Raw genomic sequence first — 24639 nt, 5'->3', positions numbered from 1 at the left:
AGTGTATGGTGATGGATGGAAACTAGACTCTTGGAGTGAGCACTTTGTAATGACTACAGATATCGAATTATAATTTTGTACGCCTGAAACTTATATAATGTTAAATACCAATTTTACTTCAATAAAAAAATAAATCATGGAAAAGAAAAAGAATGTGGTCTCTATCCTCCTCCTCCCCCAAAGTAACACTTAGGTTTCTAACTGTTGCGGATTTTAGCTTAATTCCTTTTTTAAAGATAGATTTTATTTTGAAAATTTGAAACAGATATTTTTCTTTTTTTCAAAACATTGAAAATTATTTTCATTCTCAGTCATTTACTTAGGTTATATATTTAACAAATAGAATTAGTAAAATTTATGTGTAAGCATGATCATCATGGTGTTTTTTAATAATAATGATACATGGGGCATGGGGAAGAGTTATATAAATTAGGGTATGCTCATATCAAATGTGTTTTAGGAGCCATTAAAAAGAGATCAGCGAGCCCTGGGGGTCTGGTGGTTAAGATGCAGTGCTCTCACCACCACGGCCCGGGTTTGTTTCCTGGTCAGGAACCACACCACCCGTCTGTCGGTTGTCATGGTGTGGCAGCTGCGTGTTGCTGTGATGCTGAAAGCTGTGCCACTGGTGTCTCAAATATCAGCAGGGTCCCCCATGGGGGACAGGTTTCAGTGGAGCTTCCAGACTAAGACAGACTGGGAAGAAGGACCTGGCCACCCACTTCTGGAAAAATTGGCCATGAAAACCCTGTGAATAGTAGGGGAGCGTTGTCTGATACAGCGCCAGAAGGTGAGATGATGGCCAAAAGGACCGGGCAGGGTTCCGCTCTGCTGTCCACAGGGTTGCTAGGAGTTGGACTCAACTCTACAGCACTAACGACGAAAAAAGAGGTCACATTTTGGAGGACAACGTGGGAAAATGCCCCCGAGATGATGCTAAGTGCATGTCTGCTGAATGGTTTCAGTTCTGTCAGTTTTATCTTTATTCTTGAGCTTTGTAGACTTGCTGCTGCAAATAGAAACCGTCCCTGGCGTCGGTGCAGCCCTGCGAGGCTTCAGAGGGCTGGGACTCTCAGTCCTGGGGTTCTTTCCTTGGCCTTGGACTTGCTGAGTCAACTTAAGCAAGTCCTTAAGACAAAAAAAGCACTCCTTCCAGGAAATCTGAGCGCCCGTGCTCCGAGGGGCCTGGCGTGTCCTCGCAGGACCCAGGCCTCCCTGCACTGCTCCACACGGAGTTGTGACTCCGTCTCCCAGGTCCCCTCTGCCCTTGGTGGGCCTTCAGATTTGGGAGTCTCACTGGAGCGTAGCAAGTAAGCACTTCACGTAAAAGCAAAGAAATAGAAGGAGGAATGTGCGGAAATAGGAAGGGATGAAACGGGCGATTGAAAGAGCCAGAAGCAAGGATTCTGTTTTGAAAGTAGCTTTCCGTTTTGAAGTTGTTCTGGGGTGAAGTTGTCCAGAAGTTGCTACTCAAACTGTGGTCCACTAACCATCAGCGTCACCGTGGCCCAGGAGCTGGTGAGAGCGCCCAGCCCAGAGCTGCTAAATCCTGATCCCCAGTCAAGCCGGGTGCACATTACAGTTGCAGAAGCTCCGGTGCAAACAGCTGGTGCCCATTTGATCTGGGGGCCACCTCCTGGGGCTGAGACTCTGAGCAGGACGGTGAATTGATGTAAAGGCCCTGGGTGTGCAGCTGGCACTGTGAAAAGCAGAATGGAGGCTGGTGATGCCTTCAGCTCAGTGTCACAGACCATGAAGCATCCTTGAATCTTGGGGTTGGCTAGAAAGCTGGCATCTCCCTCTCCAGCCCCTCCCCACTCTCATGTTTCTAGTTGTGCTGTTAGGCCTGCTCAGATGTCACCTTGCCTGTGCCACCTTCCCTGCTACCTGCAGACCGCCCGCCCCTGAAGCTGGGGCTGCCTGTCCTCCTGGGCCAGAACTGTCTCGTCTCTGAGGAGGGCAGGACCTGGCCCTGGCGCGTGCTCTGTGTTTGCCGGGTGAGTGCAGGAAGGACTGAGCTGTTCCACATAGGATGGGGCAGGCCCTGAGGTCTGCATTTGTTAAAAGAAACTCTGGATTATTCTTTCCTCATTAAGTAATATGTGCTCATTGTTGAAATCTTGGAATAAAGACAGGCCTAAAAATGAAAACCCAGAGGTAATCATTAAAACAATTCTTTTGGTATGCTTTCCTCTCGTTTTTTCTCATATGTTTCCATAAAATATGCTATTTGTTACATATCCCGTGGCTCCAAGTTGGGCTTTTCTGTGTCCGTAGTTTGCGACCTGCATTTGGGGGATGGATAGGCATTTGTATTTGGATGGCTGTGTAATCACCGTGGCAATGACCATTACAGCGGCAGTGGCAGTTTTCCACCGGCTGTGTGTCCCCCGCGTCTGGACCATTGCTCTGCTCTGGAGCCGCAAGTTCTAGGAGGTTGCTGGTCTGCTGTTAGGAATGTTGCTGCCATGGTGTCTTTGGACCTCAGTCTTTGTTCACATCTCAGCTTCTCTCTTTGGATTGACTTCTAGAAGTGACATTACCGAGTCTAAGGCATCAGGATCTTACGGTGTGGCACTGCCCATGATTGTAGACCGTTTGCGGCTCTGCGCTCCCCCCTGCAGTGTGTGCACGAGTGTCTCAGGCCAGTGAGTGGCGGTGGTTTACTGCAGGGTCCCCGTGCCTGCTCTGCACTAGCAGTGGAAGGGTGGGGGTCCCAGGGACGTAGAAGCAGTGGTGGCAGAAGCTAACACCCCTGTAAGGATGGCTCTGTGGCCACCACTCCACCGCACTGCCTCGTGGTTATAATGTCTGGTGTTGATTGGGCGCTCACTCTGTGCCAGCCACGGTCATAAGATTTACATTTATTGATTCATTTATTCCTTACAGCAACCTTGTTAGGTATGTGCTACTGTCATCCCCATATTATGAATGATGACACTGAAACAAATGTCAAGCAGTTTGTTCAAGGCTGCACGGTGAGTGAGTGAAGGAACTGGGATGGGAACCCAGGCACTTTGGTTCCAGAGGGCTTATATATTGTTGTTGTTGTTGTTGTTTTTTTTTTTTTTTTTTGGTGAGGAAGATTGGCCGGGAGCTAATATCTGTTGCCAAGGTTTGTCTTTTTGCTTGAGGAAGATTGTCCCTGAGCTAACATCTGTGCCAGTCTTCCTCTATTTGGTATATGGGACGCTGCCACAGCACGGCTTGATGAGCAGTGTGTAGGTCTGCGTCCGGGATCCAAACCTGTGAACACTGGGCTGCTGAAGTGGAGAGCGCAAACTTAACCACTATGCCACTGGGCTGGCCCTTATTTATTGTTATTATTATTTTTAACTTCCTATCATGGAAAAATTGCATGACATACCAAATCAGAGAGCATAGTGTCTGAGTCCCATGTGCCTGCCCCTCAGCTTGATGCACATCAGCACTTGGCCAGTGTTGTTTCACGGAGTTCCTGTTCCCCATTGAGTTATTTCAGGGCCCATCTCACTGTTCTGTCAATTTATCTATAAATATTTCAGTATGTGTCTCTGAAAAGTAAGGCGAACCCTTGTTCTTAACTTCTGGGTGGGCCATTCGGGGGTGGTTTGGGGTGCTGCCAGGTGATGGGACCTGGCCTCCTGGGTCTGCCCCCTGCATTGTGGTCATTTCTGGACGCTGGGAGGCGAGTGAAGGACAATGCTCTGGCAGGTCCTTGAGGCCCCGGCTGTCTTCCTGCTGGCCTCTGGACCTCGGGGCGGCTGTTACAAACGCAGGACGTGCAGGAATTGATTGAGTTCCAAGGAATTGTTCATATCGGTGCCCCCTTAGAAGCTGTCATCATAACAGGATTGGGGAGATGATCAAAGCAAACAGGAACACAGCCTTACCGTGTTTGGGGAACTTCTCTAAGCACTTATGTATGTTAACTAATTTAATCCTCACAACAATCCAGAGGACTATCATTAGTACTATTATTGGCTCTATTTAATGGATAAACTTTTATTATCCGCACTTTATAGATGAGGAAACTGAGTCAGAGAGCCCTCGCCCCAGTCCCTCAGCTAGCAGGAAGCGGAGCTGGCATTCAAGCCCAACATGCTGGCTCCATGGTCCATCTCTTTACCTCCGTACCCCACTGCTGGTTTTGTGTCATTTCTGAAACCAGCATTTCCTTGCAGTTCCTTTGCCTGGGGGTCTCGATCTCTCTCCTGGACTGGGCTGTCTGCTGCCCAGCCGTCAACGTGCTCTTTCTCAAAGGAGCTCCATCTTGTCACAGCTTGGCTGCAGTACCCAGGGTACAAGGTGAAGACCCATTCTTCGGAGGGATTCATGAAGCCCTTGGCACTTGGTTCCCACTCCAGGGAACCCAGCCCGGGCCACGCCCTCACGTGTTCCCCAGGGCATCCAGTGCAGAGCCCCAGCATCCACAGGGCCAGGCCTGCCCCTCCACACACCCTGTCCCAGCAGCCCACCATGCCCCTCCTCCTGTTCCATCTGGTGGACGCTCATCAATCTGTCCACCCAAGCTCACGGCCACTAGCTCCTCACATCCTTCCTGGACCCCCCAGGCCCAGTGAGCCCCTCCTTTGTCTGGGCCCTCACATGCGCTGTGCACCCAACCTCATAGGCACAGAAGCTCCCATTTCTTGGTGTAATCATGTACTGTGGGGGCTTCCCCCCTCTCTGTAAGCTCTTTAGGGCCATGGACCACGACTGCTTCTTCTGGGGACTGTGCCAGCCTGGAGTGTGTTCTGGTTTAGGGACGCATCGTATCAGGAAATCTCTGGAAGTCAATGGGAAATAATTAAATATTACACAAATGTGTGAGTTGGAAAAATTCCCCATCATCTCACTCTCCAGAAGTAACCGCTGTTAACTTCTCCATTGTTTTTCTATGCCTGTGCTAACATACCCTTTTTTCCCTTTCTCTTGGTTCTATTTAAAAACCTTTTAATACTTTTGAAATTGGGATGTGAACATTTACTGTGATGGTTATGACTGATGGTGCCTTTGAACGGAGGAAATAGAATGATAACATTTGTATATCGTGGAAGGTTCTTAATTTGCACTTGGCTGGGGTGGGGGGAGGTTGGGCATTTCTTATTCATCAACAGGTTGATGGGTCGTGTAGCTCCGTTTTGAAAGGTCAGAAAGTATACACAAACTAGAGAGTTTTCCTTACTGTTATGAAGTCCTAACTTATTAGATAATTTGCCATTTTAACAATTCTCAGAAGAGAAAAAGGAGCTGCTTTCATTAATTTTATAGTCTAGGGATGTTCTTAGCTTTTAGTGTTCTTTATGCTTTACCCTCTATTTTGCTCCCCAAAGGAAAGGTTAGTGAAGAAGAAGAAGTAAATCAAGTCTGGGGAACAGAGGAGGATGTAATATTAACTGTTAGGCCTGCTGCTTTGAGGGCACATCACGGTAGTTCTGAGCTTCCTGGTGGCCAAGGCATGCGGGGAAATGAGATTAGCTGCCACAGAGAAGAACAACTCTAAGTCCTCAGGAGGGGCAGTAAAAACCACAGAGAGTGTTGAATCTTCCTTCCTAAAATGTCGAAGAACCTCGTCAGTGTCACAAATAGGAAATCTTTGTCTTGACCTCGATGAAAAGAGAGAGCCATAAGAGAAGCAGAGGTATAACGGCCTGAACGCATCCACCATGAGTCTCTCATGCAGGGTCATTGTACTTTGGGGGTCTCTCCTGGACCCCAGCCTCCTTGCTGAGGATGGCTGCTGGGGCTTCAGCCATCATGTTTACATTCCAGGTAGTGAGAAGATGAGAAGGGAATAGGACACCCCCACCTTGCACCTGAATCTGTTTTCATTAGGTGGCCTCCATAGAAGTCCCACGTCACACTGCCGCCTATACTGCCTTAGTCACAATGGAGTGTTCTAAGAGCTGGCGGCCAGCAGGCTGCAAGTGTGGTCTTTGCTGGGCACGCTGTCGCTCACCTCAGATGAACTCGGGGTTCTGTTACTAAAGAAGAAGAGGAGGATGGGGACGGGTGTTGGGCTGCAGCTAGCTGTGTCCAGCACACTCGGGCTCTGGACTTGGAACTGCTATTACCTCCAGTGGGCCTCAGTTTCCTCATTTGTAAAATGGCAGTAATAATGGAAGCAGCCTCATGGAGTTGTGAGGACTGAGATGATGCGGCTAAGGAACAGCACGGAGCCTGGTACAGAGCACGTCCTCAAAAGCTGCTGTTCACTATTATTTGCTGGGGCTGTCGTTGTCGTCCTTAGTGGCCCGAGGAAATTAATATGGGTGTTGTGTAGTTGAATGATTGGATAGGCAGATGAGCCAAGATAAAAGGATCTCTTGTGTGATTTGTTATCACAAGTAAAGAAAAAGTAAAGAAGCCAGAAAAGTCTACCATTTGAGTTACGTCTGTCTGGTTGGTTAGAGCAGGGCCGACAGGGATGAATTTCCTGCTGTGGTCCAGTGAGGTCTCAGCTCCGGCGTCCCCTCCTGGACCTGGCAGCCCGCGGCCGTCCCCTGCACGCAGGATGGGCTCTGGGGTTAGAGCGGAGTTTACCCTGGCTGGGTGCGTCTGGGGCACGGGCTGATTGACTTCCTCCCTCTTTCTGGATCTCCCTGGGTCCAGCCATGATGGGGTGAAGGCATCACCTCCGAGGGGTGCTGACCCCCGACCCTGGCCACATAAGGCCCCCCTGGTGTGCTAGCTCATAATTGGCCCGGGGAGGCCCCAGGAGTCCTGCGTGCAGCTGGGATTCCATGGCTTTTCCAAGAGTTTGCGAGTCCAGGGCTGTGACTTGGCTCTGTGTTTCTCCCCTCCAGCCACCCCCAACCTCGAGAACGCCCCTGGGAACCACCACAGCCCCCACATCTCTTCGGAGTTCTCTGGTGTCCTGTACAAGTGGTGGCAGGGGCAGCCCTTTGAGGGACCCAGTGGCTTTGAATGCCTTGTTCCTTTCCCCACAGGCCTGTTTTCCAGGACCGTCAGTCTGAGTATTTCTCTTTTTGAACTCTCTGTGATGGCCTCAGAGCATACCCTATAAGGAGATCCCGGCCTGCACTCTGTCCCGGGGACTTGGCGGGGGAGCAGGGCCCAGTCATCACTTCCCTAGAAGCCACTTTGGGGAGGCGCTCAGCAGTCTGATGGGAAGCGGGGGTGGGGCTTTGGTCAGGTGTCCTGGGGGGTTATTTAGGGCTCCTGGGTTCTCAAAGGAAGGGACCAGCCTTGGCGTCTGGGCAGTAATCACCCTAGTGAGGTTGCTTCAGAGCTCTGAAATGCCCATGTAACAATTCCAAAATGCTTTGGTGTCTTTGGGCTGGGCTTCTGTGAGTCAGCCCAGGCGGCGACAGTGACAACTCCTGTTTACGCCTTGCCTGCTGGTACCACTGTTGGCGTCCCTTCTTGCGAGGCGAGAGCACTGAGGTTCAGACAGGTGGAGTGGAGTGTCTTTGCCCTGTGCCGCCCAGAGCACTGGATTCCAGGGGTGTGAGATGGGAGAGCAGGTGCCTTCTCTGTTCTGGAGGCTGCCTCCCTGGACTGAGAGTCTGGTGACCCGGCCCTAGTTTCAACTCTGCCCCTTTGTAGCTGTGCAACTCCGGGCAAGTGGCTAAATCTCTCTGAGGCTCGTCTGCCGGATAGTGATGAGATTGATGAATGAGGTGAGGTGAGGGCGGGTGAGACGGCCCTCCTTAAGGGGAGCGTAGCCTGAGGCCAGGAGATGGGGCTTAGGGTCATATGTGGGGCTGTGGGGTAGTAAGGACCTCTTAGCAGCTCATTGGTTTTCTTGCTCCTGAGATGTCTTTGAGGGGTCTTGTGAAGCCCACCCTCCTGTCTTGGGCAGAAATTTGGCCTTGACTCTGGGTCTCTCCCATCCCTGGTGGGTGGGGGCCCACCAGTCCCCGGCAGGAGGGGTATGTGGGTTTCCTGGAGTGGAGGCAGCCCCTGGCTCCCTCCCTTCTCCCTGCCTGGGCAGTATTTTTGCTGCAGACCCTGCCAAGTGGAAATAAGTTATTTACAGTGTTTTGACAGGATCCCCAGAAGCCTGGATGAGAAAGGATGCCTTTGGGACTGAGCTAATGGCCCAGAGTGTAGCCTGGGAGAGGGGAGCCTGGCAGGGAAGAGAGAGGGGAGATACACGGTGGGGGGTGGGGACACACATTTCTTGAACTGGATAAATGGGAAGCCTGGCCCTCCCTTAAGCCCAGGGCTTGATAAGTTGTGTGCTGACGGAATATTCCTGGCTCCCACTTCATTAGAGACCTGGGTGTCCCCAAGCCAGCCCTGGGCCTCAGCCTCCTTACTTTGCTGTCTGAAGCCTCAGTGCCGTCATTTGTCTGCTGGGGACAAGGACTCCTGATGAGGAGAAGATGAAACACCCTGATGTGTGCTAAGACCAGTCCTTGGCCTTGACTGCAAGCCTGTCTGTCTCAGCACAGCCCAGGGACCCTCCACTGGACACCAGGGCCCCCTGCCAGAGTGGCACCTCCGTCCCGCGTGCTTGCTGACCCTCCAGAAGGGGTTTGAAATGTCTTTCGAGAATGTCCCGAAGAGCCTCCTGCCTAGCTGGTGGGAGCGAAACGTGTTTACCAGCAGTCATGCTTCACAGATGTCCTTTGAGTTTTTCTCTGTGCTGAGAAATGGAAGATGTATTTGTGTATTTTAAACAAAATTGTTACTGTTTGTGATGTGCTGCCCACAAACACACTTAGCATCTTGTTAGCATTTCCTCTTTTGTTAGATGTTCTACTTGGCCTTGTTTTCTTTCTTTCTTTTTTTTTTTTTTTGCTGAGGAAGACCGGCCCTGAGCTAACATCTCTTGCCAATCCTCCTCCTTTTTTTCCCCTTTTTCTCCCCAAAGCCCCAGTAGATAGTTGTATGTCGTAGTTGCACATCCTTCTAGTTGCTGTATGTGGGATGCTGCCTCTGCATGGCCGGACAAGCGGTGCGTTGGTGCGCGCCCTGGATCCGAGCCTTGGCCGCCAGTAGTGGAGCGCGTGCACTTAACTGCTAAGCCATGGGGCCGGCCCCAGCCTTGTTTTCTTAATGGCTGCATAATATTTTCTCTGTAACTGAAGTTCCTGAATTCCCTTTGTGGATGTGGGTGATGGTGCTGGTTTGTCACTGTTATAAATAATGTGATGAACATCTGGTTCTGATATTGTTGGGGCAAGTCTGTGATTATTTGTTTGGGCTATATAAATGATAAGTCATATTTATTGGTTTTTCAGTTTATAAAAGTAATATGTACTTCTTGGGAGAAAACCCCAAACATTATAGGGAATCATAGAAGGGGACCATTGTTTTAGAGTTTGTCTTTCTGGACTTCGAGTGTCCCTGGGTACTTACCCGGCATCTGTTTCTTTCTCATATGTCCTCTCTCCTCTCCTTTCTTCCTTACTCGTGGCCCAGACCCCCTCTCTCTGCCCTTTGTGGCTGGGGCCTGGGGCCCGGCTGCAGCGCTGCCCATGGGCATCTTGTCCTGCGTGTGTTCCTGACCCAGCAAGAGGGACCAGGAGTGTGTGCGGGTGAGGAGGTGGTTGGTCCCTGGTGGTCTCCAGTCCTGCTCCTTCCCAGCACTGCTGACTGCAGGCTGCTCCCCCAGGCTGGTCCGTCTGCGCGGTGGTCCTGCATCCTGCCCTGTGGTCCGTCCTGCTCTCAGGGGCTTTGCTTGTCTTTGCACATACCTGTGGTTTCCTGGCCCAGGGGAAATGCTGACTACCCCAGATACCTGGAGAGCTGGAGAGCTCCCATCCCCCTAGTCCACCTCCCTCTGAGGCGGCAAGTGTCACATAGTGGTCAAGGGACCAGCCTTACCCACACAGGTCCTGGTGGCCCGTCTGCTAGTAGGGTGGTGGGCAGATTATGTAGCCCTCTGGGCCCAGCCTCCTCGCCTGGAAGGGGGTTGTCACGGCACCACTTCTAAGGTTGGGAAGACTAACTGAGATAGGGCATCAAAAAAATATTACTAGAAAGTCTGGTACTAAATCTGTGTTCCGTGATCCATGGCTGGCAGTGGTGTGTTAGGATTCATCTGTGTCCTTCGACTGCCAGTTTGCAGTCAGGGGACTGAGGACTGGGAAGTTAGTTTCTGAAAAGAATATCCAATACCGGCTTGCATGTCAGGTTCCTTTTGGGATGGGAGAGTTGGGCGCAGCCCTGAGTCGATCCTACAGTGCTTCCCGGTGGAATGGGCCCAGCCTAGACTTTGAGGAGAAATTTCCAATTTGGATACAGGTCAGTGTCCCAGTGAATCCTGACCACGTGGCTTTAAACCAATTCCTTGTCATTGCTGAGCCTAGGTCCCCAGCTTTCTTGGACATTTTTACTTTTATTTTGCTAGTTCTCAGAACTACTCTGTGAGGGGGGATCTATTTATTATTCTCCCCACTTTGCAGGTAAGGAAACTGAGGCTCAGATGTCACAGAGCTAGCAAGTACCAGCCACTGTAGTCTTTGAACCCAGATGGACTTGACACCCATGGCCTGGGCTCTTTCTCCCCCAGCCACTCTCCCCACCCCTGCCCCGGTGCTAACCAGACCTCCCTGGTTTCCCATAAAAACGTACTGTGCCCTTCCTGAATTTTCTAAGACTGCCACGAACCCAGCCCCCAATATCTTGGATGGGCCTTTGCCACAGAGCAGGGTCACCTCCATTGCCAAGCTTGGTCCAGTGTCCCCCATACTGATGCTCACCTGTTCCAGCCTGCCCCTCCTGCTGGTGAAAAGGCCTATACCCTGTCCACTCTGCGTGATGCTTCTGCACTTGTCTCTCTGGGTCAAGTTTATTCCCGATATTCTGATCCTATAATGTTTGGTGACCTGGACCTGTCTCTCTTCATCTCACCCAGGGACCTGGCAGGAAGCAGAATCTCCCAGATGGTTCTGATGAAGTGACTTGAATGTGGGCACGACTTGCAGAGGTGTGGGCAAGGTGAAGGGACCAGAGAATCTAGCTGTGGAGGCCTGTGACTGCTCCTAGGGCCAGTGGGGCAAAGGCCTATCCTGCGGGGCCTGCAGTCACAGTGAGCCCCAGCCCCTGTCCAAGGCGTGTTGTTGAAGCGGGGGTGGGGGGTTGGGGTGGGTGGGAATGAATACCCCAGCCCCTCTTTCCTCGCGCCCTCTGGCATCCTCCCAGTGGGCCCTGTTGGCTGAATACAGCTGGAAGCCCAGGATCCTGAGTGGTTCACCGCTCAGAGGTCAGCCTCCTGGGCACAGAGCAGGGTACAGAGCGGGTGGGGGGTCAGCAGGGAGTGCCCAGCACCCCCTCCACCCTGCTTGTGACTCGGTGGACCTCAGGGCAGAGCAGCAGTGTGTCCTGTGCCCAAGTGTCATCCCTAGGCTGTCGGGACGGGGACCCAGGGACCTCTGTCCCTACCCAGACTCCAGCATGGCCCCCCAGCTCCAACTTTGCTGTCTGGCCATCCCAGATGTCCCTGTGGCTGTCGTCCCACAGGCCTGTTTTCTGTCACCTGGTTGGTTGTGATTGATTCTGTGAGGGAGCTGACACTCTCTGGACTGGGGCCCAGCACAGGCAGGTCCTTTCATTCCTTCCACTGCTGGACATTTACCCAGGCCCCCAGCGGCAGGCCTCTGCTGAGGTGACCCTGAGATGACCAAGTCTCCAGCCGCCTCAATGCCCATGTCCTGGGGAGACCCTAGGGCCATCAGAAGAACGGGAGAAGGGTGGGCCTCTGCCCCACTGGGGAGCTGGGGAGGGCTCCTGCCAGCACAGCGGGCCGAGAGCCCGTGAATCTCCCCCACCTGTTTGCAGTCCCTCAGGAGAGAATTAGCCCATTGCTGAACTGGAGACTCGGGTCGTGGAGCCAGCCGGCCTGGTGAGGACGATAGGTGGGCACCTGCAGGCCTGGGGTCGTGTGACGCTCATGGGAGGGGTAGGAATTAAGTCAAGGTGGCGGCACTGGAGGCCCCCAGCCTGGGCAGCAGGAGACCCGGGCCCCCTGCCTCTCGTGCAGCTGGACCTGGCTTTGGTTTCTCCTCTGTGAAATGGGCTGATGGCCCTGGTGGCATCTCTGGGGTCCCATCTTGCTCTCCCCTCCCATGAATCTCTGTCTCTTGAGAGAGCAGGGGTAGAAAACCTCCCAGCTGTTCTCTCCATCTCTGTCTCCTTATTTCGTAGCCTTTCCCCTTGAAGACTGCCTGGTGAGGTTGCCACGGTTGCACTGCAGTCAGAGATCTGAGCCCTCCTGCCACCTTAGGGGGCGAGTGAGTGTGAGTGAGAGTTTGTTGACCTGTTTGAGGCAGGCCCCTTTGATGTTCTGTAAATAGGGCAGATTTCTAGAGAATTCAGCCTGCTGCCCACATCAGACCAGACTCGGGTGCAGTTTTTGTGTGTGTAGCAAATGCACACGCAGCTGCCTGTGTGTGCACGGTGCTTCTGGCGTCAGCTGACCTGGGTTTGCATCCTGTCTCTGACCTTGACCACTGTGTGACCTTGAGCAAGTCACTGCTTCAGGCTCTCCGGCACTGCGAGGCTTGTCATCGTAACAGTGTTAATCATGCTTGCTCCACCATCTCCCAGGTGGGTTTTGGGAGGACCAGGTGAGTGAATGCCGCTGCAGGTGCTTTGTAAACTGTAAAGTGCCCAGTGAGGTGAGCAGACAAGCGGGTGTGCTCTCCCCAGCAGCACCCAGCTCTGGAGGCTCAGGAAGCATTCCTGGCATGGCCTATTTTTTAGCCTCACAACCTCATGCTCAAAAAATGCTCGCATGCGGTTTATTTAACTTTAAGTGGGGCAGATTCTGAAATGGGTTGTTTATTGTCCAAGTTGAATTTTTAATTTCTCATAAATTCCCCACAAATTGCTGTAGTACATCTCTATTTATTGAATCTGTCAGGGTTGTTTATGGCACTGAGGCCTGGGCTCCTGTGTTTGTGGGCTGTTGCCACGGCGACGCTGGGGGTCTGAGGCTCTAGCGGAGAGGCACTGCTCTGAGGTGGTGTGGAAGGTTCCGGAATGTGCCGGCAATGTGAAATAGAGTGGTGGCTGCCGCACCGAGGGCAGCCTTGGTCCAGTGAGCTGTTGAAGACTCTGGATTCCATTCAAACTTTACCTCACCCCTGTGGGTCCCTCTTCCCTCTGAGGGTACGCTGTTCTAGTCTCCTGTTTCTGCCCCCCAAGCCCTTGCTGCTCCGAGTGTGGTCTCGGAACCAGCAGCACCTGCACCGCGGGGCGTCTGTGGGAAATACACACGCTCCCCCAGACCTGCTGGGTCAGAGTCTACAGTTCAGCCAGATGGCAGGTGCCTTCACACCTGTGCCTGCTACACTGCCATTGGATGACCTCTAGGACACCTGTGAGGCTCCATCACTCGCTGGACAGAGCCCAGAGGCCTTGGCCTGGCTGTTCTTTGTCCCCGCCACCATCCTACCCTGTGATCTTTCTAGCTCCATCTCCCCCTCTCCCGTTGCCCTGCCAGGGGTAGGTATCGCCCCTCAACGCAGCTACGTCTGGCCCACCCTCCTGCTTTGCACACGCCGGTCTCCACTTGCCTGCCTGCCCCAGCCATCTCTCTCTGGGCGACTGCAGGCATTTTGGAAGAGGCAGTTCCTGATACCCCTCCTCCTCAAAGCCTTCTCTGCTTTCCCTGACTGGGTCAGGTCTAGCTTCACCACAGCTCACCTGTAGTTCAAAGGCCTCACCTGGCCCCGCCACATGGTGCTGCTTGACCTGCCTCCCCGGCTCTCTCGCCTGGGAGCTCCGCTGGGTGCTGACTGCCCCGCCTGTCCCCTGAGGGCTTGGCCTGCAGCCGGCACTCAGGAATGCCCCTCTAGTCGGCCGGTCTTCACAGGGCCAAGACTCGAGGCTGGAGCTTTCCCAGGAGCCTGTACACTCTGTCCCGGGAACTGGACATTGTGTGGTAGGAACGGCAGGAATGGCTGGGGGGGTGCCTCTCAGTCTCCAGTTGAGGCCTGATTGGCAGCTGGGGCGAGGGCCTGGATGAGGATGGGCGCCTTAGGCTTTGGGAAGGGACCAGAGGGGACGGCTGAGAGGTGTCCCGAGCTCCTGTGTGCAGGGGAGAATGCGGGAGCTCGGTTGGCCTGCAGGCATTCGCTGAGTATCTGTGCTGGGCCAGGCAGTGTCGAGGTCCTGGGGACTCTGCAGAGAACAAAACTCCCTGCCCTCATGGAGCATCCACGTCTAGAAGGGCAAGAGACTGAAAACAGGTAAATGTATGAAGTGTGTGAGATGGTGGAGAGGGCTGGGGGGAAGATAAAGCAGGAGAAGGGACTGGAGATTGATGTGGGGTTTTGGAACATGGCTTGGTTAAAGTTGAGCGTATGCCTGCCCTTTGACCCCACCATTCCACGCTGGTATATACCCGAGAGAAAGGAGTGCTATGTCCACTAAAAGACAGACAGAGGATGTTCATAATAGTCTCAAAGTGGAAACACCCAAATATCCAGCAGCTGTAGAATGGATACGTAGGTTGTGTCATAGTCACATAATGGAATCCCATACAGCAGTGAGAATGAGGCAGTGGCTGCCATATGCAAAACATGGGCGAGTCCCATAGACTAACATTCAACCAAAGGAACCAGATCCAGAGGAGCACTTAGCGCACGATTTCATTGACGTGATGTTCTTGAACAGGTAGAATACTCTGTGGGCATAGAAGGCAGGCTAGTGGTTACCTCTGGGGACAGAGTACTGGGTGGGGACATGACGGACCCTGCTAGGGTCCTGCAGGCTTCTCTTCTCCGTCTTGATCTTGGGTGTCAGTTTGTGAATATTCATCGAACTGCTCTCTTAGGATGCGTGCTTTTTCTCTTATTGTGTGTTATACTTCAATAAAAGGCTTCATATAAACAAAAGGCAAAAAAAGCCACGGGAGGCAGAGGGTGTGCTGTTTTCTGTAATCTGTATCCTTGGGTTCTCTAGAACGTTGGTTCTCAAGCAGCAGTGCCTGTCAGGACGTGGGTGACCCTCCTCCTGAGGCTCCCCTCTGGGGAAGATGCTCCCCTCGCCACGGTGATACGGGCTCCAGGGAGACCCTGCCCTGGCGGGAAGCCAGCACCCCAGAGACATCCTTGCCCTTCACGGGCCCGGAGCCTCCCTGTCGTCAAAGGTGTGCAGGTTCTGCACTCTGAGCCTGGCCCTGAGCAGGTACCTAGCACACATTTAGGGAATGAATGAAGGGTGTTTCTGTCGCAGTGGTCCCGCTTTTCTTCAGGAACGTGGGCGTGAAGGTACAGGACTTCCCCTTGTGCTCTGTTCTCCAGCTCTGGCCTCCAAGCCAGAGAGGTGGTGCTGGCAGAAGACGAGAACATCCATTGTCTGGATGCTGTTTTCTGTGTACAGATGTGGGCTCCAGTCTGCACCAGCCTGTTCATAACAACCTGTGTTTATTGTGTGTTTACTCTCTGCCAGACCCTGTATCCCACTCGAGCCTCTTTTTTTTTTTTTTGCTGAGGAAGATTCGCCCTGAGCTAACATCTGTTGCCAATCTTCCTCTTTTTGCTTGAGGAAGATTTACCCTGAGCTAACATCTGTGCCAATTTTCCTCTGTTTTGTATGTGGGTCACCACCACACCATGGCTGACAGGTGGTGTAGGTCGGCGCCCAGGAACTGAACCCTGGGCTGCCAAAGCGGAGCACACCAAACTTAACCACTAGGCCCCAGGGCCGGTCGCCTGCTCAAGCCTCTTAATACCCTCCATTTACGGATGAGGAAGCTGAGGTCAAAGCAGGCACATGCAGTGACTTGCTCAAGTTCACCTGCTAGAAAGTGGGGCCTGTGGGGATTCCGAATAGAGCGACTCGCAGGCCAGCACTTGACATACTGACCGCACCAGAGGGTGGGGTTACGGCAGATGAGAGGAAGGAAGAGGTTAAAAGCAGAGTTGGAATGAATGAGTCGTTGGATGGGCTACCAGAAAGCCCTTCCTTCCCCACCCCATCTTTCCCTTCTTCGGTTATGAGTGTATGACTTCCCTCCTTCTAGCATCTTCTCTGATTGCTCCAGACCTCTGTGGTCTTACCTGCCGACTCTGAATCCTGGCTGTCGTGCCTGCTTCCTGAGCATCAGCCCAGGCTCCGTGGACCACCTGAATTACAGTCACCTGGGAGCTTTTTTTTAATAGACTATTATTTAGAGCAGTTTTTAGGTTTACAGTAAAGTTAAGCGGAAGGTGCTGAGCTCCCACATACCCCCTGACCCCCCCTCCCCTATTATCAACATTCCCCCCAGAGGGGTGCATCTGTTACAGTCGATGAACTGCTTTGACACATCATCATCACCCAGAGTCTGTAGTTTACATTGGGGTTCACTCTTGGTGTTGTACATTCTATGGGTTTTAACAAAGGTATAATGACATGTATCCACCTTATAGTATCATATCATAGTAGTATATCCTAGTATCATATACCAATGGTATCATATAGTTTCACTGTCCTAAAAATCCTCTGTGCTCCTTGTGTTATGTTTTAAAGTACTTAAAAAAAGTACTCATGGGGCAGCATTAATTGTGTCAGGATCTCTGGGGGTGGGTCCTGAGCATTGGTTTGTGTTGAAGTTCCCCGGATGATTCTGATGCAGCCAGAGTGAGGCTTATTGGTTTCAAGCCTTGGTTCTCAAACTTGAGTGTGACCAGAATCCCCAGGAGTGTCTTCAGCCAGGTGCCTGACCTCACTCTAGAGTCTCGGAGCCGGTAGGTTGCGGTGGGGTTGAGGGGGGAGATGAGGATGGGGGCCTGAGAATTTGCATCTCTGACAAGTTTCCTGGTGATGTTGATGCTGCTGGTCTGAGGGCTGCTGGTCTGAGGACTCTCGTCTGAGAACCCCTGGTTTTAAACAGTGCTGGGGGAGGATGTGGTGGGGCCAGTTGTGCCTCACTTGGAAAGCCGTGGAAGCTCTTTCTGAGTCCTTTGGCGTCTGGGGGGTTGTGCCCGGGTCCGTTTCCTAGATTGCACTGCCTGCTCTCAGAGTAGGGGACTAATCTGGGTATAGGAGATAGAGCGCATTTCCTCTGTGACTGAGCCCACAAGCTTCAGCCACCGGCCCCTTGGGGATCCTGGGTTTGGGAGGAGGGTGGTGGTAGAGGCAGGTGTTTTATTGAATGCAGGGTGGGCCAGGGGAGCGGGGTGGGTTGCTCATGAGCCGGGAGGCCAGATGAGTCCTTGTGGTGAACTTCCAGCCCCTGAATCACTCTCAGGCAGTCTCTGGGGGTTCCCACCGGGACAGACAGGGCCCCCAGGGTAAGGACAGCCTAGACTAGGCCTCCTTGGTGGGGGTGTCAGCCAGGTCTGACGTCAAGACTTGGGCCCTTTAGGAAGCTCAGGACACTGGGGTCCTGGTCCCAGGCTGCCCTAGCACCTGAAAGAAAAAAACCTTCCGTAGAAGCTAACTCTGCGTGCTTGGCCTGCGAGGAGTCCAGCAATAAAATCAATGTAAATATAGCTAATATTTGGGAGTGATTTATAAAGCACTTGAAAAAAATCCCTCATATAAACCCCAAGACAGTCTTACGAGTTGTGGGGGTGATTAATTATCCTACCTTTTAGATGTGGAAATTTTAGGGTCACAGAGCTACTCATTGGCAGAGCTGGGATTTGAACTCAGAATGCTTTCCACTCTATCAGCCTCTCTCCACCCTCATGTGAACCCCCAGGCAGAGATTAAGACTCTTCCCAAGCAAGCTCTGGCTATGAAAGGTGAAGTGAAGATGCTCGAAGGAGTTGAATGTGCTAGAATTTCTCAGAGTTGTTCTTGAAATGGGTGATTATGCTTGACATCTCAACCAAACGGTGTAGCAGTGACCTCCCATATCTGTACAATTGGCAGGAGTTGGTGAGTCATTCAGCTTTCAGATTGAAAGACTTCTGCTTCACCTGCTGTTTCTCGTTTCCCAGGCTAAGGGACCGTGAGGCAGTGTTTCTCCAAGCTCGTTGGATTAGGGCTGGCAAGAAGGCTTATTTAGCACAGTGATTTCCAGACTAGGCTCTTTGAGGAATCTAGAGGTTCCTTGAGAGGGGTGCCTGCCTTTCCAGAGGGCACTCACTGACCCCCACACGCAACAGGCTCCCTTCAATGGTAGCAGCAACCCTTTATCTGTTGTTGATTTGGGGTCTCCATGTTGGATTTCATTTCAAGCAAGACATTGGAAGTCAGAGAAGGTTTGAAAACCATTGGCGTGGGGGGCGGAGCCAGGAGTGGCAGGCAGGGTCTGACAGAACCGGGGCCGTGGAACTGGGCAGCTCTCCTGCCCTGGGCCCCGGTCTTGGGGTGATGTTTGTGCAGGGTGCTGTTGAGCTGCTCCGTGAGCAGGACGGCCGGGCTGTGAGGCCCTGGAGTGGAGTTGGCCATCATCGGCTTGATTGGTTCGTTGACTGTTCATCAGGCGTTCGTCTGTGTGCCAGGGCAGCCAGGTCCTGTGCCGAGCACTGGGGAGATAGTTGGGGGCAGAACTGTCCTGGTCCTCGAGGAGCTTCCAGTCAGTGGGAAGACGGAATCTGGCTTTGGTCGACTTGGAATCTCTTCAGCACCTCCGGGCACGATTATCCAAGAGTGGAGCGTTTTCATCTCCCGCACAGGTACTTTGCCGGGCTCACTTCTTTGGACTGGTCGGCATCGCTCACTTCCTCCCTTGACCTAGTGGGCGCCACCTACTGGACACCGCCAGTCATGGCGCATCAGCAGCGGGGTCGGCTGTGGCTCCCTGCGTCTCTGTCTGGTCCCCACCTGACCCCATCTTTCAAGAATTACACTCGCCAAACCTCTCCAGGACGTGGGTCTGCCACCTTTCTGAGTGGGTAAAGGGAATAAACAGAGCAGAGGTTGCTCATGCGAGAGGGGGCCCAGGAGCCGTGGAAGGACCCTGCAGCATGGATGGGGTGGTTTCGAAGGCCACCAGGAGACCAGGAGACCCCCGCTGGTGTCAGCCTTTGACCCCTGGCATCACCCTTTGTGCCTTTCTCTCTTGCGATGGACAGAGCCAAAGCTGCTACTCAGGGCTCTTTGAGAACCATCTGGAATGTATGGTGCTCAAAAGCACAGGGCTCCGTGTACAGGACAGGGACCCGGTCGTCTACAGGGCAGGCGGGAGTGGGAAGTGGAGATAAGCAGCGCCGTATTCTGCCCGCTCGAGGCTCTTGGAAGATAAGACTTTTACAGATGCAAGCTCCGTTCTGATTTTCCAGGCTGGCTGCACCGGTAGGGGAACCAGCATAACCACTGGGCTTTCTTTAAAAAGTGCCTCGTGGGGTCTCCCGAGCACCCCAGACCTCTTTGTGTAAACTCTTGCAGCCGCCAGAGCTGGCTGCTTCTATTTAAGGAGTGAGGATCTCCCCAGCCTGCGGCCCCTTGGCGTCTGCTTTGCTCCAGGAAGGCTGTTCCTCACACGGTCTTTTGCAGCTGGTGAAGCTGAGCGCACTGGGGTGGGTGCACCCCCCGGCAGGGGGCTTGGTCTACCCCCACCTCACCCCACCCCCAGCAGGCCTAGACGTTTGGGAGGAACCTCTGCCTGCAAGTCTCGTGTTCTGTAACTTGACTCAGCACCTTCCCCTCCAGACCTGCTGCCTCTCCTGTTTCCTCAGATCGTGAAGAAGGCACTCCCGCCGTCTCCCTGCCGGGCAGCCAGCCCGGCTGCCTCTGTCCCTCCACATCCACAGCTCACCAGTTTCCGGGCCCTGTGGGTTCTCTCTTTGGATGTTTCTCGTCCATCCCCCCTCCATCCTTTTGTCGTAGGTCCCCTGTCCCCGTTTACCCAGTATTGCCAGTCCCCTGGCTGGCATCCCTGCCTCTTGGCACCAGCCCCCCACCTTTGTGGTGTGGTCTTTCATCAAGAATACCTGAGCCTCTCCCCTGCTTCCCATTGTCTGTAGGTGAAAGTCTTGAGAGAGGTTACCAGCCTCTTCCCAGTTGCCACCTCGCCTCTTGCCACTCCCCAAGTCACACCAGCAGACCCTTAACCACCCCCATCTCTGTGCCCCTGCACACACCCCTCAGGACCCACCTCGGCGCCCCTGCTTTCATCCCTCAGATACCAGTGAGGTGTCGCTTCCTAGTGGAAGCCTTCCCCAGCTCCCCTCAGGCGCCTCTCCCAGAAAACCACTCCCTCCTCGGGCGCCTCTGGCCTCTGCCCAGGCTCCTTGTACCTAGCAAGGAACCTGGCGCACGGGAGGCCCTTGATCAGTGATTCTTGCATATTTATTGACTTTACCCCAAGGTCAGTATATAAGCCAGAGAAGTGGGTTTTGTAAGACTTTTAAGGGATGCATGGACTATTATTCTTTAATATCTGGGGAGTGGCCTTCCCAGCATATCTTCACTCTCCGTCTTCCACACACTCCTTGTTTTGCTCCTAGTGGCATTGGTGATTGACCTAGGCCTGTCATGAAAACACTGTTCCCTTTGCCAGAGACTTGCATCCCAAGCCTCTCTTGTGGCTGGGGACACCCATGTCTTGTAATTTTGACCAGTAAGACGTAAGAGGAAAGAGTATTTCTTGTCTTATAAAAGGGCTGCTGTTTGACTCTTGTCCCCTTTTTCCTGCCTTCCAGATACCTCTGGAGACAGGGTACCTGTAGTTGTGGCAGCCATTTTGTGACCATGAGGTGATAGGCATGAGGACAAAAATCTACCCTGGTAAGCATGGCAGAATAAAAACTTGAGAAGAGCCTGGGTTCTTGCTGACGTCAAGCTGTCAGCATAGAAACCTACTTCCCTCCAAACTTTCTGTCCTTATGATTTAAGCCATTTTCAGTCAGCATTTCTTAGTCACACACATCTTCGCTGATTATTCTGAGCTTGGCTGAACTGTTTTTTGTTATCAAAAATCAAATACACCTCTTTAAAGACTGGCCATCACTGAAACAAAACTTTGAAGGCTGAAAGTGCGTGCCAAAGAGAAGGACACCAGTGCTCTGAGTGTTGTTACTGGTAGTGTTGAAAGTTTAGATACTTAAGACGATGACTACTGGGGATCATGTTCATTTGGACATATATGTTATGTTAAAAGACGAATTGTACCCTGTATATGATCAAACTTAAAGGCTCTTCAGGTTGTAAGCAACAGATTTTCAACATCAAAGACTTAAGGAAATATGGATAAATAGAATTTATTGGCATAGATGCCTCAAAAAGCCCAGAGGTAGGGGGGACAGGTTTCAGGCCATCAAGGACTCAAATTTATGCATCAGAAATATTTCTTCACTTTTCAGGCTCCTTGTGTAGGTTGTATTGGGGCAGGCTTTGCCAAGTCACGTGAAAGAGATTGCCAGCAGCTCCATCCACCGGCTTAGCAACCTCCCGGGAAGCAAGTCTGACTCTCCTCTTGCCCACTTCCAGCGAAAGCCCCTGGGCTGCTGACGCTTGTTGGTTCTGATTGGTGTGGCTTGGGTTCCATACCTATTGTGTTAGTTTCCTAGGGCTGCCATAACAAATTAAAGCAATAGAAATTTATCCCCAGTTCTGGAGGCTAGAAGTTGGAAATCAAGGTGTTGGCAGGGCCACGTTCCCTCTGATTCTCCCTTGTTACTTCAGCTTCTGGTGGCCCCAGGAGTTCCTTAACTAGTGACGGCCTCCCTCTGGTCTCTGCCTCCGTCTCCCTGTGGTCTTTCTCTCCCTGTGTGAGTGTCTTCAAGTGGTGTTTCCTCTTCTTATTGTTTTCTGTTGAGGTATAATTGACGTACAATATCCTATTCATTTCTGGTGCACATCATAGTGATTCGATATTTATATACGTTGAAATGATCACCATGATAAGTCTAGTTGACATCTGTCACGCTACAAAGTTATTACACTATTATTGACTGTATTCACTATGCTGTACATTACATCCCCGTGACTGACTTATTTTTATAACTGGAAGTTTGTACCTCTTAAACCCCTTCCTCTGCTTCTCCTACCCCCAACGCCTCCCCCCTCTGGTGTGGTTTCCCTTTATTATAAGAACACCAGTCAATAATGGATCAGGGCCCACCCTAATGATCTCATCTCAGCTTGATTACATCTGCAAAGACCCTGTTTCCAAATAAGGGCTCATTCATAGATAGGGGGTTAGGACGTCACCCTCTCTTACTGGGGGCTGCAATTCCACCCATAATACCTCGTCTTGAACCAGTGACTTGGGTCTGGATGACGTGATGTTCTCACTGGCCAGGCCTGAGTCACATGCCCGCCCTAAAGTGAGTAGTGGTAACCGCCCTGGATTATATGTAGCTTAAAAGTGGGAGAGCAAGGGGACTCTGTTGAGGGCAGGCCACGGATGCTGGGCGGGCAGAAACAGTGGTGGTTCCTCAGCAACCTCAGTCACCACGAGGGCCCAGACTTCTCTGTTTACAAGCGGTCCATCTGTCTGATCTTCTCTCCCACTTCAGACCCCACTTTGACTTTGGGGAGGGGCAGTTGTTCAGATGGGAGGTGGATGGAGAGAGAGAGAAGAGCGACAGCAAAGAGGCCTGTGTGATTTTCCTGCTCCCTGCTCACCCTTGGCCGGGGCTTGCAGTGGACTCACAGCAGCCTCGACGCTGGGCTGCATGTACCGCCCTTGCGTGTCCATCCTTCCAGTGACTTTGCCGACAGGAGTTCCTGATGTGGGGACATGGTCTGGGTAGGTTATTTCATAATTGAGCTTTGACGATAATGACTGATCCGTTTGCTGTTTCTGTTTATTGGGGAGTTTCTCAGCTGCGTGGGAGGCAGTAGTAATGTCACTGGGCGGGAGAAGGCTGTTGGAGTGTTCAGTGCACGGAGAAATGGAAAAATACTGATCCCTGATCCTGCGCCTTGCTTTCCAGTTGACCACTCATTTGGAGATATTGTTGCTTGCCCTATTTTTCCCCCAGTCTGTTGGGCTGTCCCTCCCTACCTGGCTGAAAGTCCAGAAGCCCCAGAGCACTCGGGAGCCTCTGAGCACTGAGTCCAGCCGTTTCACCACTTCCTGGACGCTGGGCTTATCTTTCGTAAGACAGGGACATGGTTCAGGGTTTTCTTTTATCTGGAGCGCATGGGAGGATGCGTGGGAGAGGAAATTTGAGCCCGGTGGGCCCCGCGCAGGTCTCGGGGCCACCATCCCAGGGCCCTGGGCTAGCACGATTTCTCTGAGCCTCGGTTTCTTCCCGTACAAAATGGAAAACGGGGCCAGCCTGTGGCCTGCTTAATGATTGCGGCTTTCCTGTACGCCATTTCCTGTAAGCAAGTTGGTGCATGTCTGAGACCCTGAGCACAGCCCACAAAAAGGTCTTAAGTTGAGCTTATAGTCGGCCTGGGAGGTGAGGTCAGGATGCTCTGAGAGTTAAGGTAGAGCAGTGTGGCTCATTTCAGACCACACAGGGCCGTTTACAGAAGAAAAGAGCCTGGTGGGGGTGGGGTGGGGATCAGAGAGGGCTCCATGCGTGCAGGCCGAGGGCTTGGGGCCAGGTTTGTGGACCAGTCCACCCGGAGTCGTGAGCTGTGAGTGTGGAAAGGAAGCTGGAGGCAGTATGGGTCCTCGTGGAGGGGCAGTGGGGAGCTATTGAAGGTTTTTGATTGGGTGAGCAGAGCAGCTTCAGGAAGGGTACTCTGGCAGTTCTGGCCCAGGGTGGGATTAGATTTCGCCCAAGCTAGAGACTGGACTCTGAAATTAGTTCTGAAGCAGTAAAGTCTGAATTAGAGAGTTTAAAGCAGTAAAAATATAGTTGAATTTTAATTACTGGTCCTTGTTAGTCAGTCGTCTGATTTGCATGTAAACCAGGGTCTCTAATTGGTGTGTAAGTGCTGTAACCTTTCAGGTAGACACAGCATCTCCCTTACTCTTACCTTCCCCCATTCTGGTGATTTGCAGAAGAGCCTCTGTTATGAGGGAGGCACAGCATACTTGAGGCCTCGCAGCCTGTGGCCGGGGTCAGCAGAGGGGCTGAATTAACAGGCTGCACCGACCTGGCCGCCCCTCTCGGTCTCCCAGCGGCCCAGTGGCCCAGCCCCGTGAGGAGCTGCGTGGGAGGCGGACTGTTGGCGGGCGAGAACAGAGGAGCCTGAGGGTTTGCCCAGGGAGGTACCTGGCCTCTCGGCTTATTTCTGAGAGGCAAGGCCTGAAGGTTTGATTTGATCTTGAACCGCCAGGCGTGCGAGGCCGAGGACACAGGCGTGCGAGGGCGAGGACAACGGGCCGATGAATCAGCATCACACATGGAACCTCAGACACAGGCTTTCATCTCAGGCCGAAAGGCTGCGTGGCGGGGGTCCTGGTTCTTTAGGGTAGATCTGACAGGGGTGGGGGCCGTAAATGCCCTTTCCCCCCACCTCCTCTGCTCTGGGAGCCTGCACTGGCTGAGGTCCCTGGGGCTGGACCCAGTCGGTCACAGTGTCATTGGATTTTCGTGCTGCTTCCTCCTCAATCAGCCTAGGGCTTGAGGCAGCCCCTCCAACTGGGCCTGTATGCAGAGACCACACCCCTCTCCCCACCTCACAGTGCTGGTGCCCCCTGGGCCACCGTGTCTCCCTCCTCTGGGATCTGAGATCCCCACGCCCTTGGAGGATGGTCAGCTTTGGTCAATTATTGCGTATGACTCAATCCCAGGCCCTTGAGTGGACAGCTCTCAGTCCTTTATCTGGAGGGCTCCGTGGATCATCCATGTCCTGCAGTTTCCATCTGCTGCCAGCCTTGTGCAGCATCACTCGCCAGGGCCACAGCTCAGCAGGTGGGGGGAGGTGATTAATTAGCACCGGTCTAGGCTT

The 24639-nt window shown here is 52.7% G+C and overlaps 1 protein-coding gene across 2 annotated transcripts in view; it reads left to right on the top strand.

Moving 5' to 3' along the window:
• The window catches only part of ITPK1 (inositol-tetrakisphosphate 1-kinase), a 177886-nt gene that overhangs the window by 50804 nt on the left and 102443 nt on the right, over positions 1-24639 (top strand). Inside the window, exon 1 of one of the 2 annotated variants that reach the window (XM_058567584.1) lies at positions 22213-22534. The exons of the other annotated variant lie outside the window; for it this stretch is intronic. Within the exon in view, the coding sequence (XP_058423567.1) occupies positions 22526-22534 (9 nt within the window). The 5' untranslated portion in view covers positions 22213-22525. Of the gene's footprint in view, positions 1-22212; positions 22535-24639 lie in introns of those variants that run through there. 2 annotated transcript variants of the gene reach the window in all.

The sequence above is a fragment of the Diceros bicornis genome, chromosome 24, assembly GCF_020826845.1.
Source record: "Diceros bicornis minor isolate mBicDic1 chromosome 24, mDicBic1.mat.cur, whole genome shotgun sequence".
Classification (NCBI taxonomy): Eukaryota; Metazoa; Chordata; class Mammalia; order Perissodactyla; family Rhinocerotidae; genus Diceros; species Diceros bicornis.
The sequence above is the reverse complement of the archived record's forward strand: the minus strand, read 5'-3'. Positions and strand labels throughout refer to the sequence as shown.